The 18,918-nt window shown below is 42.4% G+C and overlaps 1 protein-coding gene across 2 annotated transcripts; it reads left to right on the forward strand.

The window, feature by feature from the left end:
- The first annotated feature begins 3,160 nt into the window (after positions 1-3,160).
- Positions 3,161-17,510, forward strand: LOC121398921. Of its 2 annotated transcripts, none has more exons than XM_041578481.1 (6): positions 3,161-3,429; positions 7,476-7,757; positions 8,371-8,607; positions 12,163-12,191; positions 13,626-13,661; positions 15,392-17,510. In XM_041578481.1, exons 1-6 carry the CDS (start codon positions 3,420-3,422, stop codon positions 15,614-15,616), a joined length of 819 nt encoding a protein of 272 aa, XP_041434415.1. In that variant the 5' UTR covers positions 3,161-3,419; the 3' UTR covers positions 15,617-17,510. The 2 variants fall into 2 exon arrangements, with proteins under 2 accessions (XP_041434415.1, XP_041434416.1); XM_041578482.1 differs by having other exon boundaries at positions 3,161-3,265.
- The last annotated feature ends 1,408 nt before the right edge of the window (positions 17,511-18,918 follow it).

Genomic DNA, 18,918 nt, shown 5'->3' on the forward strand with positions numbered 1-18,918 from the left:
CATTTTGCCAGGCAGCCATGGTGGCCGGATTGGGGTTGGCTATATAATTAGCTTCCGTGGACTCCACTTCCTTTTGTTTCCCCTCCATATGTACTACGGCTTGGTTCTTGGCCTGTCGTATTAGCATAGAGTACTCCCCCCTGATATATGCCTTGAGAGCATCCCAGACAATGGAGTTAGTAGCTGTTCCTGCATTTATTGCTAAGAATTCAGTAATTGAGGAGGCTATGGGCAATAAAAGGTCTGGATGATTTATCCAGTGTTGACTCAGGCACCATGTATTGTCTTGGGGTTCAGGACTGACTTGAATAGTAAGGCTAAGGGGAGAGTGATCTGAAATCCCCCTGGTCAGAATTTGAATTCCCGTAGCCGCCCGTGCAATGTCCGGTGACCCTAATGCTAGGTCTATGCGAGAGAGGGTACCATGGGCAGAGCTAAAGCAAGTAAACTGTTTAACCCCTTCATTGCGGACCCTCCACAGGTCGGTTAAATGAAACGTATCCACCCATTTCAATAGTGCCGAGTCAGATCTAGTTGGAATTGGCAATCTGTCCAGGGCCTTATTAAGCACATTATTAAAATCACCCATAAGTAGTAGGGGCGCCATAGGCAGTGTAGAGATTTTGCTCATTATCGTATACAGTATGGAGTCTGAAAATGGAGGGGGGACGTATACATTGGCAATCGTCCACTGCCTGCCCATAATAGAGAGGTGTAGTATCAAAAACCTCCCCCCAGGGTCAGATATCACAGTGTGCAGGGTGTACTGACACGTTTTCGCTATGAGGATGGACACCCCTCTAGAGTAGCTGGAGTAGGGTGCATGATATGCCGCCGCTATCCACGGCTTTTTAAGTGTCATGAGCTTACCCCCATCTAAGTGAGTTTCCTGAAGCAGTATAATTTGTGGGTTCTGCTTTCTCAGGAATTTGTACACCAGACCCCTTTTGATTGGGTCACCCATTCCCCTAACATTCCAAGACAGCAATTTAATGCTACACATTACAATCGGATAGCACATAAACTACAGTATAACTTCCCATTACCCGTCCAACCTCCAAGACCATAATGCATTCATTAGTGGCACCAGAATTGGTAGCCCCGACAGCAAGTAAATTTTCACGTGGTGCAGCGTATACAAAAGCAGTAAAGCATTGTGTAACTTCCCCTACCCCCACCCTATCCACCACCAACCCCAACCCGTAGTGGATCTGACTCCCAAGAACTGTTCGAATCAGTAAAAGTAACAAGACCAGAGTCTCAAAAGGCAAAGATATGCTCATCAGTGTCAGTTATGAATGGTGGGCCCCGTGCCGGCCCCCTCACAGGATATATATGTGTGCATCCTAAGGCAGAAATATGCAAGTACAGCATCATAAAATATAGCTGTGCTGGGGATTAGTCTCATACTTATCTGCGTGGAGATCTCGCAGGTCTATTATCCAGCCATGCGTCCACGTCCCTGGCCGTTGTAAAAAAGTGGGTTTGGCCATTAGCAACCACCCTCAATTTAGCCGGGTAAAGCATGGCATACGGCAACTGAAGTTGTATCAGCCTTTTCTTAACTTCTGCAAACTTCATGCGTTGTTTACGGATCTCAATGGAGTAGTCTGGGTAGACAGATATTCTGGAGTTTTCATACATGACGTCCCCTTTGGTCCGTGCTTCTTGTAGTATTTTGTCTCTGTCCCTGTAGTTGAGGAGCCGTGCAATCATGGTTCTTGGTGGGGCTCCCGGTGGAGGAGGTCTGCCAGGCACCCTATGGGCGCGTTCAATCACAAATGTAGGTGAAGAGATCGAGGGGAAGGTTCTCTGGAGCCACTGTTCTAGAAAGACCTCAGGACGACCCCCCTCAGCTCTCTCAGGCAGACCGAGCAGTCGAATATTATTGCGTCTCAGCCTGTTTTCAAGGTCATCTGCTTTTGCCTCCGTAGTGGCCAGCCTTGATTCCATGGACTGCATCCGTTCCTGGAAAGGGTTAACTGTATCCTCAAGCTCACCCACACGTCTCTCAACCTCTTGGGTGCGCTCTCTAATGTTCTGTATGTCATGCCGAAGTATGGTAAAGTCAGAGCGGAGTTCATCCATTTTGCCAATAGTGGTGGCATGGTTGCTGTGCAGCAGGGACACTATCTCAGCCAGGGTGTTACTCTCCAGCAGGGTAGAGGCAGAGCTGTGTGCCATGTCCCCAGGCCCTAGCAAGTCAGCCTGCTGCGTGCTTACTCCCTCCCCCACCTCCAGTGAAACATGGGGTTCCTGCATGACTGCGTCAGCCACCTCCAGGACAGGGGGATTGACTGTGGCCCTGCTGCCCCCAACACCAGGCTCACGGACAAAGCGCTCCAATTTATGCGCAGCCTGAGCGCCTATGTCTCGAGTGCGCTGCTCACCTTGCTGCTGCTGCTGTACGGCGTCTACAGAGTGCCTGCGGTCGCCATCTTGGATTTTTGCCTCAGCTCGTGCGCGCCTCGTTTTTGGCGTGTGATTGCGGTTTCTGCCCATTCCAACTGCACCGATCAGTGCGGGGTAGACAGCGGAGCAGCAGGGGAGGTTGCAGGTATGTTACCCAGCCCTCAGGATGCACATTTAATGGGCTGACAGCGGGTTCCGGCACGGAGCTCCTAGTAGCACGTCTTTCCTGCTCTACATGCGGCCCCGCCCCCCATTGTCTGCTTCTTCTATTCGAACATATTCTCTACCACAATCATTCAACCTTTCTCCTGTTATTTCCTTAAGGAGATTCTGCATAGTATTGTGCTAATTAGCACTTAGTATCAACCTTGTTTCCCCAACACTATATGCACAAGAGACAAGCGATCCCTGTATTTTACACCTGCGCCTGTAACTCCATTAACATTAGAATTCTTCACCCAACTGAAAAAGCATCATCAAAAGCATTTAATAAAGCCCTATGATACTTGCCATCCAACAGCCAGATCTGCATCCTGCATTGTTCTGTATATTTTAGCTTATGATCTCTCTGTTAATTTATTGCCAGTTTATTAACAGTCGCTTCTATCTGAAATTTATATATTAACATATAACTTTACAGTCACGTAATGGTGGCTGATTATAAATACTAACATGTAGCTTTCGTTTGGAAGCACTAAGTGGCGTGAGAGTATATTTGTAATGAGGATGTTGATGTGGGAGTTGGGCTGATACATCATGCTACTTTCATTTTGAGTAAACTCACAGAACATTCTGCACAGAAGCCGCGTTTGTCTCAGCAAGGAACCAAGTCTTCTCCAGAGACCCAGTTACAGTAAGTGGGGAGGGTTGGTCACAGATAGATGGGCACCACATGCCTTCACTTCTGAGAAGAAACCAGAAAGAAGAGAATTAGGAGAGGTAGCAGCCCAGGGCAGGGAACATGGGGAGAAGAAGAAACACTTTTGCTGCAGTCGGAGGCAGGAAAAATGGGCAGACGTAAGTATCTAAGATATTTTGCTGCCTTCATACAAAACCAAGGGTTCTTATATTTATTTAGATACTAGTAAAGGGCATTATAATTAACAGTACAATGTGTTTGTTGGGTTAATGAGATCTCTCTTGGGGAAAGTGACATGAATTATGGAAAGGTTATGGGCATTTTCTTCTTGAATGTATCCTGGTGGGCCTGTCTGTTTTCTTACAGTCATGTAATACGAGGTCAGTCTCACCCGAAAGAGTCAATGGTCCACAATGCCTGTGTTATGTCATGGCCCTGAAGCCTGATGATTGGCTTGCACAGAGAAAGTGGAGAATAGGAGCTAAATAGGGCAGAAGGTCCCTGTGTCCCTTCATATCATACAAGGTTACATGTTATTAAGCAACAATGAGGGATTTCAGTAAGAAATGCTGGTTATACCTTATTTAGTGTTTATTGTGCCAGAGCATTTGCCCATAGTAATCGGTTAGATCTTTGCTTTCACTTTCAAGGCTTCAATGATCTCAATGAATTGCTGATTGGTTGCTACTGGCTTAGTTATTAAATGAGTACAGACATTCTAACCTAATTCTTATTCTTACCTCTCCCTTCCCTAATCCTTTCTTGCCCACCTGTACAGTATTATTGCTCCAGCACTTCTCTCCATGCCCTCATCTATTCCTCCCAACATATCTGTGCTCTTTCCACCTCCTCTGTAACTTCTTTTATCTCTGTGCTCTCTGCCTTCTCCCAACATCTCTATCCACTGTTTTCTTTCTCACTAACACTTATGGTCTTCACTCTCTTACCTTCCTCTCCATATATCCATCTACTCTTCCCTTCTACCCACACCTTGTACTCTGTGTCCTCTTTGCCATTTCCCCATTCAAAGAAACTGCAAATATTGTTTGAATCTGTAGGGGGTACGGGTTGGCTCACCTTTGCTTAAAGACGTTCACTTAAGAGGTGACGTCAGTCTAAAATGTTTCTTTTCAGAGTTGGGAGGGGAGAGCTGTTTTCCATTCAAGGTTAAACGTTTTCTTTGTAGTTGTTCCATTGTAGTTGTTTATAGGGCAAGGGTTTCACATGCCTGAAGTCTTTAAGAGGGGAGTTGCTATAAGGTTGGACCCCACCTGCTGGAGGGGCTGGAGGATACTGGAGAGCCAGTGTGATGTTAGATCCTATAACATTTCATGTTGGGAGGAAGAGGAAGGCTGAAGGTAGTTAGCAAAGCAGCCAAGGGCTCCAAGGAGGAAACCAAAAGGGTCAGTACTCTCCCAGTGTTGGGACTCAATCAAGTGAATAGACTCATGAATAGAGAGATTTCAAGAGTAGTGCCACCTTGAGGGCCTTGTACTCTGAGGACTGGGGACACTTGATTGTGAGGACTACTGCTGATGGTTATTAATTCCCCTGCCTGTTCCCATAACATCAGGGGAAGTAACTACTAAAACATTGTGATGTGACTGTATTGTACCACCTGGAAATGAAATCTCAGACACTGTTGTTGAGTTCCAGCAGATAAACAGGTAAGTGTTGTTTTAAAGGGATACTGTCATGGGAAAAAAATCTTTTTCAAAATGAATCAGTTAATAGTGCTGCTCCAGCAGAATTCTGCACTGAAATCCATTTCCCCCCAGCAGCCAAACAACGGAACAATGGGAAGGTAACCAGATAGCAGCTCCCTAACACAAGATAACAGCTCCCTGGTAGATCTAAGAACAACACTCAATAGTAAAAACCCATGTCCCCCCCATGTCCCACTGAGACACATTCAGTTACATTGAGAAGGAAAAGCATTTCTCTCCTAAAGTGCAGGCACAAGTCACATGACCAGGGGCAGCTGGGAAATTGACAAAATGTCTAGCCCCATGTCAGATTTCAAAATTGAATATAAAAAAATCTGTTTGCTCTTTTGAGAAATGGATTTCAGTGCAGAATTCTGCTGGAGCAGCACTATTAACTGATTCATTTTGAATATAAAAATTTTCCCATGACCGTTTCCCTTTAAAGAACCACTGGCTCTAAGTTATTTAATGTTCTGTTCAGGGTGTCTGACCAGGGTGTCTGAAGTCAGATATTTCTTTAAGCAGTTCGGTAGAAACATAATGGGCAGTATAGGTGGCAGATACATCTTTTACAATGTTTTTTTCTTCTAGTTAAGAAATAAATATATAGAAGTAGAGGTTCATTTAGGTCAGACTCACTCTACGGTATGTACCAGTTGTGGTTGGTAGAGAGAGGAAGAGTCATGTTCCTTCCTGTGCAGCTTGTTAGAAAGTCTGACGGGTTTCCGTTGGTAGCACTATGAACTGACCACATCCTGGGGCTTATTGATCAGATTTGGCTCTTTGCATGGGTGGCCAAATTCAATGTAATACCTTTTTATATTTAAATTGATCAAATATTAGTTTAAAATGGCAGATTGTAGCATTCCCTTTTAAATAATGCATGTTTGTTAAATAACACCAGGTTTTGGGTGAAGTTGCCCTTTAACCAGACCTACGTCTTTGTAATATATTTTATGTAGACAGGAGCTGGTTTCATTCTCTCTAACATTGGTGTTCAGTAAAACTGACCTCGTGGCTTCAGGACTTCAATTTCGGTTCCTTTGGTGACTTTGGGTCTTTTTTGCGGCTTCGGGAAGCTTTTCGCCGATTCAGGACTTCCGAAGAGGTGGAGAAGCTTCGGCACTGCCAAGGGGCAGCTGTACTGCACTTTTCAAAATAGCCGGGCCCCCCTTTAGGCCCAGGCCTGGTACAGGACTACCCCATGTGCCCCCCTGATGGCGGCCCTGGCTGTAAGTTTTGTGGTCTATAACAAAATATAATTGTCTATCCTAACACAGGCTCCCAAAATGGCAGCCCCCTCTCGTATGACTATTGACGCACAGTAAGTGTTGGCTTTATCTATTACTGCCTTCTTAAGGAGATATACAAAAGATGAGCCATATTCTTCCATCTAATTATTATGAGAAACTGGTCCTTAATAAATGTTTTTATTGTTTTTTAAGCTATTGATGTTGCCATGGTTCGGAGTGAAACCCCAATCCCAACATTGTCCACTGGAGTTTTTCTACTGCTGCTCTTCTAAACTATTTAATAGACAGAATGTAAGGATTGGCCAACAGGAGCCAATGTGCTGTATAACGTTAATTTTTAATACAGAAAAAAGTGCACAAATTTCTGCAGAGAGATATAATGGCAGCAAAGTCCAGGTTCGGGCCAAAAGTCAAGGGCAGGCGGCAGACAGAGAGTATCAGGAACAGGCCAAAGGTCAAGACAGGCAGAGTACATGCAAAGTCGAAAAACCATCTGAGGTCAATACCGGGAGATCAATATCAAAGGAACAAGGACCAGACAGGAACAGGACATGAACAAGACAAGATTACCAGATTCAGGAGCAGGAACAAGAACAGGAACCAAATTGCCACAACATGAGGCTTGGAATTAGCAGGAAGACCAATAATCCAGCAATGGGGTGTCTGGGAATAGTCTTAAATAACCCTCAAAGGAGCATTTGCCCTCAGTTGGAGAGAGGGCGTGGACTAGGAACAACTGACACAATATTCAGCAAAACAAAAGGCGTCCGGCCAGAGTCAGGCTGCCACAATACTGCCTCCTGTGGCTCAAGCAGAAGAGTCAGTGTCTGGAACATAACAGGTCCCTGGTTTGAAACCAGGGAGTTTCTGACACTGGCCACACCCTGTACTGCAGTGAGTGTTGGCAGTTAGCAGATGAGGTGGTCTGCAGTGAGAATGGGTAAAAATGGCATGGCAATGGGTTACATATGTAAATTGTATAGGGTAAAGGATCTAGTGGCTGGTTGGCATAAGAAAACCTTTACACCAAGACAATGCTGCAGTCACAATCTTGCTTATACATGTGGGGGTTGGGTTTATATGATGCATAAAACTCAACAAAACAGGTATACAGCTGTATAAGCATGCTACGTAATGGATTTGGTTAAAAATTGTATATTCATGCATTCTACATTTCAAGTATTAACGAATTTTCTGAACATTTGATGTTCTGACTGACACCTTGCAATGTTTGGTCTGATTCAGTAGGCAGAATAATGATGGCATACAAGCATGTGGTCGGCATCTTTTCACGAGATACTCGGGATGCGTTTGATTGGCTAGACCGTTTCCTCCTGACCATACCTGGAGTGAATGACGTTCGAACTATACATATCACCAACACCAACTATATAGAGGTTATGGAGGAGGCCTATAAGTGCACCTTTGCCATCCTGTACCATTCCAAGAACAGAGGAAGGATAAATGTAGCCGACGTGACAGACGCTCTCTATGACAAAGAACTGGACGATTTGTCTCGTTGTCTAGGTATTTGACATCATCTTCTTGATCATTGTGACTTTTGGCAAACATTAGAATGGAATGCCACCTTTTTAAATATCTGCATGTTCCTGAGAAAACACAGTAAAGTTCATATCTATGGAGATTTCTTATTCATCCAGGTCATGATATATAGTATCTAGTAGGGTTAAGTCTAAGGCAACTGGACTTTTTGAGTTTTCTTGAAAACTCAAAAAAAGTTCAGTTGCCTTAGACATGACCCAGTAAAGTTCAGCCTTGTAGATTTTCTGATACATCACTGGACTTGTACTGTTTACAGGACCACATCTCCCATTGGTTAAATTGGCCCAACAGCCTTGTGCTAGTGTTCCATCAGAAACTTGCATGTTGCTCAAAGTTCCTATAAAAATAGGACACTAAGGCCCCTTAAGACCTTCTCAACAGTTCTAAATATGACCTTTTTAGTACACAAGAAGGCTTAACCAACTTTCCAAAAACCTATGGCAACTTAGAGATTATTATTACTCACTTTGCTACGTTAGGACCACATTGTGCCTTCTGTTCCTTACTAGACAATACATTGTGTTTGTTGTCAATTAAAAACTATACTAATTATAATAAATTGTTCTCTATTATGTAGGAAGAGATAGGGTCATTGTAGTGATAGATGATGTGGAGGACAGCTGTTTGGAGGCCAAGAACAATATCCTGCAGAAGCAGCCGAGCATTGGGAGACTGACCATAGAACTCTACCTCTTCGGTGACCAGGACAAGAATTATCAAGGAGAAGCATCAAATTTCACTGGAAACAAATTGGTTCATATGAAGAGGTTAATAAGTGGGAAAATCAACAAGGACCATCGTCCTGAAACCTCAGGTAGTAATTATACCACCTCTGCTTAGATACATTTGCTGTAAGCATTATAACACTGATGACATTGGTCAGAGCAAATAACAGACTGCCGTCTCTCTGGCCCCCTTCTGTACCCATTACCTATAGTCTTGGCTTCATCAACAGGGCTGTCTTGTCACTAATCAATTACTAATCAAGGAGATATTCCACAGATACATGGCTTTTATTTTTAGTTGCACATCTAAGACTTTTTTTTAAAGAGGGTTTGAAGGAGTCAGTGTCAACTCTTTGCAAATGGACATTTATAAAATATACATGCTGCATGGCTAGTTAGTAATCATTTCCATCTTTGAAGGTAGACATTTTTAAAATATCCACCCTGCATGGCAAGTTAAAAATCATTTCCATTGTTGTAGCTGTGCATTTCTATACTATAGATGCTGCATGGCTAGTACTGATTGAGTACTGATTTCCTTTGGTAAAACTGGGCATTTATAAAAGATACATGCTGCATGACTACTCAGTAATCATCTCCATCTTAGAAGCTGGGCAATTCTAAACAATACGTGCTGCATGGCTAGTTAGTACTGATTTCCATCTTTAAAACTGGGCATTTATAAAAGATACATGCTGCATGGCTACTCAGGAATCATCTCCATCTTAGAAGCTGGGCATTTCTAAGCTGTACATGCTGCATGGCTAGTTAGTACTGACTTCCATCTTTAAAACTGGGCATTTATAAAAGATACATGCTGCATGGCTATGCAGTAATCATCTCCATCTTAAAAGCTGGGCATTTCTAAACTATAATTGCTGCATGGCTAGTTAGTACTGATTCCCATCGTTAAAACTTGGCATTTATTAAAAGATATATGCTGCATGGCTACTCAGTAATAATCACCATCTTAGAATCTGGGCATTTCTAAACTTTACGTGCTGCATGGCAAGTTAGTACCGATTTCCATCTTTAAAACTGGGCATTTATAAAAGATACATGCTGCATGGCTACTCAATGATCATCTCAGTGTTATAAGCAGGGCATTTCTAAACTATAAGTGCTGCATGGCTAGTTAGTACTGATTTCCATCTTTAAAACTGGGCATTTATAAAAGATACATGCTGCATGGCTAGGCAGTAATCATCTTTATCTTAGATGATGGGCATTTCTATATTATACATGGTGCATGGCTGGTTAGTAATGGCTTCCAACTTTGAAACTGGACAATCATGAAATAACCATGCTGCATAGCTAGTTGGTCATGATTTCAATCTTTGAAGCTGGACATTTGTAAACTATACATGCTGCATGGCTTGTTATGTTGGCTTTGAAGAAGCCAACATACTGTTTTATAATAGTTCAGCTCGTTCTTATTATGTCGGCTTTGAAGAAGCCAACATACTGTTCTACAAGTTCAGCTCGTTCTTATTATTATTATTAGCGCCCCCCCAGTTTCTAAACGCTACTCCTCCTACAGTTTTAGGGGTACAAGCACCAAACTTTCCACACCTATTCGCCTTATAGCAAAGTACGTTGCTTGTGCTTTAGTAAGCGATCCCACCCACTGTGCCCGTGCGGCGGACCACCGAAGACGCCTTTTTTCGTATTGACTTTGACAGGGAAAATTTTCAAATCGCTGCCGCTCGTACAGTTTTGAAGCTACACTCCCCAAACTCGGACCGCATATTGTTGGTGCCACCCCGAATAAAAATATGTATTTTGGGGGGGCACCCCAAAGTGGGCGGAGCTACCAACAGCCAATGAAATTTTAGCAATTTTCTAAACGCTACTCCTCCCAGAGTTTTAGGAGTACAATTATGAAACTTTGCACACTTGTTGGGCTCATACCCGAATAGGTTGCTTTTGCTCTGTTAAGCAATCCCACCCTCCGTGGCCCTGTGGCGGCCCCCCAAACACCCCATTTTTTCCCATAGACTTTCATTGGAAAATTTGAAACTTTTGCCACTCGTACAGCATTAAAGTTACGCTCACCAAACTTGGGTCACTTAGTCATGGGGTCAACCTGAAAAGTTCTGTCACATTTTGGGGACTCCAAAAAGTGGGCGGAGCAACAAACAGACAATCAGATTTTCCCTATTGACTTCAATGAGAAAATGTCAAACACTGTCATTCCCACAGTGTTAAAGCCAGAGACCCAAAACTTGGCACCATGGGTCACTGGGGTTAAAATGTTGAAAAGTGGGTGGAGTCTACCACAGCCAATCAAATATTAGCCATTTGTTTCAATGGGAAAAGTTAAAACTGTTGCCGCTCTTAGATTGTTCATGGGAGGGTCCTCAAACTTGGCACAGTTGGTCACTGGAGGACCGGGATCAAAATCTGGAAAAGTGGGTGGAGCCAAAAACAACCAATCAGATTTCTTTGATGATTTCAATGGGAAAAATTAAAATTGCTGCCATTTGCACGTTATTGATGTCATGGACCTCGAATATCACAAATGTGGTGACTGGGTGTTTGCACTTCAAAGTTAGGAAAAGTGGGTGGAGCCACCAACAACCAATCAAATGTCATTCATTGATTTTCAATAGAAAAACATAAAACTGCTGCCATTTTTACATGTTAAATGTCATGATTCCGAAACCTTAAAGTGTTAGTCACTTGGTGACTCTGGTTCAGAATTAGGAAAAAAGGGGGCGGGGCAACAACAGCCAATCGGATTTCAGCCATTGACCTTAATGAAAAACGCCAAATTGCTGCTATTATTACGGCGTACATGCCAAGGGTCCCAAACTCAGCACAATTACTCACTGGGTGACTGTGGTCAAAATTTAGGGAAAGTGGGCGGAGCCAATAACAGCCAATCAGGTGTTACCTATTGACTTCAATGTAAAAGTTTCAAATACTGCCATTCTTACAGTTTTAAAGCCAGAGGCCCCAAACTTGGTACAGACCATGACTGGGTGACTGGGGTTAAAATTCGGAAAACTGGGTGGAGCTTAAAACAGCCAATCAAATGTTACCTATTGCTAATCAATGTCAATATATAAGTTGCTGCCATTCTTTCGCAGTTAATGGCAGGGACATCAAACTTGGCACAGTCGGTCACAGGGGGACTGGGATTCAAATTTTAAAAGTGGGTGGAGCCAAAAACAGCCAATCAGGTTTTTTGATTGATTTTAATGGTACAATTTGATCTGCTTCAATTTTCACAGTTTTAAACCAGATTCTACCAACTTTGTGTACTCTCTATGCACCAGGGGCGACTGGCCCCAACACCTCTTGCGTTTCAAAGCCAACATCTTGTGGTTTCTTCAGAAACGACACCATCTAGTTAGTAATGATTTTCCATCTTTAAAACTGGACATTTATAAAAGATACATGCTGCATGACTAGGCAGATAACATTTCCATTTTTGAAGCAGGTCATTTTATAAACCATGCAAACACCAAATTGGTTGGGGATGATTCTTCTCTTTGATCTGAATTGTAATCAAGCACATGATTATTTATTTCATTATACATTACATTTGACGGATCCCATCCTACTTGCCGTATCAATAAGGACCTGATAAGTAAAGTCTTGTTTCTGAGTAACCTTTTTTTGCTTTCTTTTCTTTGTAGTAAACATGGACAACTATGTCCCGTATACCGTAAGTATTACTTTTCATTGGTGGAATTTTCTTTAGCTCCTCTGGCCTGTATGGGGTGTTAAGGTTGTGAATCCATTACTAAAGTTTCCTTTTGAATCTGCCATGAAAGGTTTTTGGTGGTTGTCTGTTCAGCCATATTGTCAGAGTGGGTGGTAGAAGCCTTAGATACAGGAACCAGGATTTCCTGAATTTCTTGAATTTCTCTGCTCCATTCTGTCATGTTCTGTATTTTGATTCTATACTTTATTCTCCTTTTTTGTATTAGTCTTCATTTCCCAAAAAGGGGGAACACAAGGGACTTCTCCCCACACTACCTATGTTTGAAAAAATCTGAGGGCAAAATGATAATAATTGAATATCAAAGTAAAATAAAAAGCAATTTTTATTCACCACCATGCCATATTGAAACAGTGAGATTAAAACCATTTAAAATAAGCAGCGCTGCATATGAAACTGAAGGGATCCCTTCTGAGAGGACAAAAAACCCAAAAGCTGGTTATATTAACCAACTCAGGGAAAAATTAGCATGCTATTAAGTATGGTAATAAGTTAGTAATGAGAAATGTAATGGAAAAGCTTAGGAACAAGATTGTAGGTGGACGTTAATAAATCCAATAATACAATAGGGTTCAGTTGAACGAGTCCATCTTGATCCTAGACGAAAGAAAGATTCCAAAATTCTTGAATAAACAGCGCTGCACTGGCTGTAGGGGGGTTCCCTCTTGGACTGCATTCTGGCGTGACTGGGGGAGGTCTGGGACAACATTATCGCACAGCCGCTCCAAGGATCCTTGGACTTACCCGTGAGCACAACCCGTGAGACGGTCTGTATAACTTCATTTCTTATGAGGGCTACAGAACCGCTACTATAAGCGGTGGATTTAATACTTGCGAACATTTGGATGTCCTTGGGAATACATGCGGTGCAACTGTACTCGGATGGTTTAATCGCCAATGCATATTGTAGGCGAGTTAACCCCTTCCCCAGGCCTATACAAACCCCAGCACGCCCAGCAAGCATAAACCCACGGATTAGAGCTATTTAAACACCGACCCATAAACATCAAAGACTCAGGGGTTTCCCCCCCCCTGCAAATCTGTTTCACTTCATATGAAATAGGGGAATATTCACATGCTGTTTATTCAAGAATTTTGGAATCTTTCTTTCGTCTAGGATCAAGATGGACTCATTCAACTGAACCCTATTGTATTATTGGATTTATTAACGTCCACCTACAATCTTGTTCCTAAGCTATAAGTATCTCTTGGGCACAAGCTCACAGTGAGAGAGGCCATGACTGGGGCAATAGGTGAAGCCATAATACACCCTCCACAAGGTGCTCAGAGAGGGGATGTTGCAGGTGGAAGAGGCTGTTTACTTATCCTTTAAAGATAATATTCCCTCATTTTCACTTTGTTTTCTTTCCCTTAAAGGACAAATCAAGAAAAAACATTATTGGCTTTTTAAAGGTAAGTAGGGTATCAGGTATCTTCTGCTTAGTGACCTTCTATTCTGCTCATTGTGTTTCTAGGAGGCGTTGTTTATGTAGAGAGTATAAATAATAAATATGTGCTGCCCTGTACTTAACGCAAGAATAGGTGATATTAATTGGGAAGAAAGGCTCCATCCTTATGTCTCGGTCCTGTTATTCATGGAGTCCCAGTTTTAATCCCCATATCAGATACTTGGCAACTTCTCCCCTGCCTACTCATAATAGAACCAATGGGGAAAAGCTGCAGAACTTGCCACTGGGATTTCATTACGCCGCAAAACAAATAATTAGTTACAAACAAAACCCATGACAGCCGAATGGACATTACCTTTGTTATTTGACCTATAAGGATCCTTAACGGAAACTGTTACATCTGAAAGGTTAAGTAAACCCCTTAAAATAAGTGAATGTAAAATTGATGAGGGGGCTATTGTAAGCACTTTTGTTATTTACATACATTATTTATTTATTTTTATTCCAAGATATTAAGGGATACATGTACTGTTAAAGGGATACTGTCATGGGAAAACATTTTTTTTTTCAAAATGAATCAGTTAATAGTGCAGCTCCAGCCAAATTCTGCACTGAAATCCATTTCTCAAAAGAGCAAACAGATTTTTTTATATTCAATTTTGAAATCTGACATGGGGCTACACATTTCGTCAATTTCCCAGCTGCCCCTGGTCATGTGACTTGTGCCTGCTCTTTAGGAGAGAAATGCTTTCTGGCAGGCTGCTGTTTTTCCTTCTCAATGTAACTGAATGAGTCTCAGTGGGACATGGGATTTTACTATTGAGTGTTGTTCTTAGATCTACCAGGCAGCTGTTATCTTGTGTTAGGGAGCTGTTATCTGGTTACCTTCCCATTGTTCTTTTGTTTGGCTGCTGGGGGGGGAAGAGAGGGGTGATATCACTCCAACTTGCAGTACAGCAGTTAAGAGTGATTGAAGTTTATCAGAGCACAAGTCACATGACTTGGGGCAGCTGGGAAATTGACAACATGTCTAGCCCCATGTCAAATTTTAAAATTTAATATAAAAAAATCTGTTTGCTCTTTGGAGAAATGGATTTCAGTGCAGAATTCTGCTGGAGCAGCACTATTAACTGATTCATTTTGAAAAATGTTTTTTTCCCATGACAGTATCCCTTTAATATGAATGAATTTTGTTCCAACAGCGCCACCTGCTGGTCTGACCACCAATCATAAATAACAAAAGTGCTTAGAATAGCACCCTCATCAATTTTACATTCACTTATTTTAAAGGTTTACTTATCCTTTAAAGCAAGGACTGATTGTCTTATGAGCAAAGTATTGTATGGTAGCATTGTAGGGTAACTATAGTTTAAAAATGCCCCAATGACTCAATACAGAGGAATACCTATGCCAACATGGTCTTATGGTGCCATGCTTTACAAGTTATTACAAAATGTAGGGAGTTCTCGTTCCTGTGTAGTATCCCATTAATTTATGCATTCCTCTGTGAATAATGGCAGCCACCAGAGGTGTTATTTGAGGTGCGCTTATACTATTGCTGAATCATTTATAATATGTGACATGTTCTAGCTGCATGATGTCTTGTACATGTTAATGGAAGGACCTAGTTGTTGAGGAGAAGAACTGAGTACTCTCAGTAGACATGTCATGTCAAAAAACTGATGTTTTTGTATATGCCCACCCTCTCTTAGATATTTCCTCCATTTCTTTCAGAACTATGGAGTAATGATATTTGGGATTATAGTTGTACTTGTGATTGTGGCGGTAGTCATCAGTTGTAATAGATACACAGAGAACTGGACGACTACTGCAGGGTACCCTACTACAAGCAACATGCCCACCACCTGGCATCCAGAATCAAGCCTGCCTAAAACCACCCATCATCCAACCAACTTTACTTCTGTAGATACCACACCCAATCCTGGCAATGGCACCTAGGAGTCTCCAACATCAACCTTCCATGCCAAAAATATCAGCTTGAGTCCATGAAGGGTTTTCATTCCAGGGGACAACACAGTCTGGAACAAATTTGTTCCTTTAGTGACAAAGAAACCTCTAGAAATGGTTCACATTTGCAAACTTAACAAGTATTGAGTGATTTATCATTTTTGATGCTGAAAACATGGCAGTGTATGAGTAACTGTTGCTTTTTGCTTGAGTTGAAGATCTCTTGCCTCTCCTACTGTAAGCTAGCACCAAATTGTTCTGATGTTGGCCAATGTGCCAGGCATCTATTTGCTTCCCTTCCCATATTAAGCTGCTTCTTGACTTGTGTAGTTCAGACCATTTCCAAAGGCCTTTGTCTTTCCCCCATCACAGTTGTTTGGGGTTTGTTAGCTCAGATCATTGCCTGAGATGGAGACTTGCTCTTCTTTTTTTCTGATGACTGAAGTGTAACCCAGGAAAGGGAATTTGAGAAGCTATGAAGGCTAGAGTCCTGCATGGGTCCAATCAGAAGGACCCGGACCTGCTGACCCCTATCCCAACCCACACCCACCACCCAATACATTCCCCTACCAGAGCTGCTACTCAACCCGAACCCTACACAGTTAAACTTACCTTCCAAGCCGGGACCGCATAACCAGAAATTACCTGAAATGACTTCACTGTAGACTGGAAGTGATGTCATTCCGGCACCTTTTTGGCAGGAAAGGGACATCTTAGCCAGGTACCCAGGCAGGCATACAGAATAGCCCATACATAGTAAAGCTGGAGTACATAACCTGTGAGTTCATAACATTTATTTATTTATATGGCATGGACATGTTGCAGAGCACTCACATCTATTTCTGCACAAGCATAAGGTCCCTATAACATTCACCAGATTTAATACCAGTATATGTGTGTGAGGAAACTTTGGTGCCTGGGAGAAGGGGATGACACTTCATTGGGAAGCCCCTACATCTGTCTGAGAAATTGTACCAAAAGCCAATGACATCTGTATAAGAAAGAGTGGGGCAAGTAACACGAGGGGCAGATGCCCATCTTACAAACATTAAATGTTTTTGAACTACAATTCCTAGAATCCTATTTTACCCACCTTAAATTCTGGGCAAAAAAAGACCCATTGTGGGAGAACAAAACAGCACATTGTGTGTTTTATTTTATAGTTTGCCTTATGGGTACCCTGGGGTATTGGGACCTAGGCTCTCTCTATAGCCGACTGACCTTGCTCCCTGTTGTATGCCCTTCCTAGCAAAACCCAGCCTGGACTGTTTCGCTCCTGGATCCCTACAGGTGTTAGGAACTACCTAGTTATGAACCAGGGACCTGTTACATTCCAGGCACTGCTCCTCCTGCCTGAGCTACAGGAGGCAGCATGGCGAGAGCCTGAAATATAATATCTTCTATGACACTGCCTCCATCTTCCAGGAATCCATGCCCTCTATCCAGCTGTGGGCAATTGCTCATTTAAAGGCTATTTAAGCTTGCATCCCAGACTCCTCAGTGCTGGATTATTGGATTTACCGCTGACTCCAAGCCTCGTGAAAATCTTGATCTTGATCCTGTTTTGGTTCCTGCTCTTGATCCTGCTCCTGTTTCTGCTCCTGTTCTCGAATCTGGTAATCTTGTCTTGTTCCTGTTTCGTCCTGTCCTGTTCCTATCTGGTCCCTGATTTCTATTTCTAATCCCTCTGATTTTTGATCTCCTGTTATTGACCTTGACTAGTTTTTTGACCCGTCCTTACCTTTGGCCTGTCCCTGATCTGTTTGTCTGCCACCTGCCCTTGACCTTTGGCCTGAACTCAGTCTTGTTTTTGCTGCCTTGTTATATCTCTCTGCAGAAGTGTGTGCACATTTTTTCCATATTAAAACTTAAAAGTTATACAGCACATTGGTTCCTGTCAGTCAATCCTTACAACTGGTTCACCAAAATACTGCTCCCAACCCCATATAAGATCTTTTTCTTAGAACTAGGTTCCATCTTTAACTGTCACATCAGAACTGACCTGCCTAGTCCAAAGTAAAGAAACATATGTATATTTTATATATATTCAGTCATTTGTCATTCCTGAGACACACTCTAATCCACAGGCAATGACAAGAGGAACAAGAAAGAGGAGGAGGAGTCGTGTGCTCTTGTCCCCTTTTGAGAGTAAAGGATCCTACAAGTAGTGCAGTCGATTTTTACAGAGAGAAGTAAAGGGAGAGGTAGCAGCATGTCTGTACCTTTATACCCCTTTCAGCAACTGGGAGACTAAAAATGTATGAAAACCTTTAAATGATTCCAATGATTTCCCAGCAACGTATTCATTTAATTCCTAAATATCACCAATCTGGTGCAACAAGCCATGTCTAAAAAAACCTTGATCAAAGTAGTTATTTTATTATCCATTATTTTTATTTATAAAATTGGGTAGTTAAATTAGATATCGATTGAGAAGCTGTCATAGAACTTATATTAATGAGATTAATAAAATAAGAGACAGGCAGGGTACCTAAGGAACATTAGTATTTTTGTGTACTTGCCGATGTTAGGGTTGTCCCTTTATACAAGGTAACAACTTGTGTCTGGGGCAATGGCTGCACAATGGACTTTGCACCGAGTGCTGTAGCATTTTGTCATTAGAGCAGGCGGCAGGCAGGGGAAAGGCAGTTTGGGGAGATTGTCGTCCCGCAGAAGAGATAAGTCCCCGATTCTGCCCGTTTGCTTGAACCCTTAGTAATGTAAGGAAATTAATGCAGTTCACAGTGAGGAGGAGTTTTCCTTTCAACATTGTTATTGGGTTTTCCAAAACAAACATGATTGACTTTTCACAGTGAGGAGGAGGAAGGTGATGGTGAGATGTATTGTGTGCTACTGGGTCCTACAGGGTTACAGTCAGGCACCGGCAACTAAAACACAAATGAATAACCTTGGGTTTAGGGGATGAGCCAAGAGGCAGCAGGGAAGGGAGGGAAAAGCAAGATACATTTAATTAAAGAGAGAAAATAAAGGAAACAAAGAAAATAGGAGGAAACACACTGGACATTTGTAAGAGAGCTTCCACCATGTCCACCTATTCTGCAAGCTCAGTGTTAGAGATGGCTATTAAATAGAGTGTTTGGTAGCCATGCCCCGCTTCCACCATGTCCACCTATTCTGCAAGCTCAGTGTTGGAGATGGCTATTAAATAGAGTGTTTGGTAGCCATGCCCCGCTTCCACCATGTCCACCTATTCTGCAAGCTCAGTGTTAGAGATGGCTATTAAATAGAGTGTTTGGTAGCCATGCCCGCAGTGACTGATGTCTGGCTAGAGG

Source organism: Xenopus laevis, chromosome 9_10S (assembly GCF_017654675.1).
Source record: "Xenopus laevis strain J_2021 chromosome 9_10S, Xenopus_laevis_v10.1, whole genome shotgun sequence".
NCBI lineage: Eukaryota > Metazoa > Chordata > Amphibia > Anura > Pipidae > Xenopus > Xenopus laevis.

What these genes read in the sequence shown, in the direction of transcription:
- LOC121398921 (XM_041578481.1), top strand. An exon ending in CCATCGTCCTGAAACCTCAG is followed by an intron (nt 8,608 to 12,162) that starts GTAGTAATTATA and finishes TTTTCTTTGTAG; the next exon opens with TAAACATGGACAACTATGTC. An exon ending in ACATTATTGGCTTTTTAAAG is followed by an intron (nt 13,662 to 15,391) that starts GTAAGTAGGGTA and finishes CATTTCTTTCAG; the next exon opens with AACTATGGAGTAATGATATT.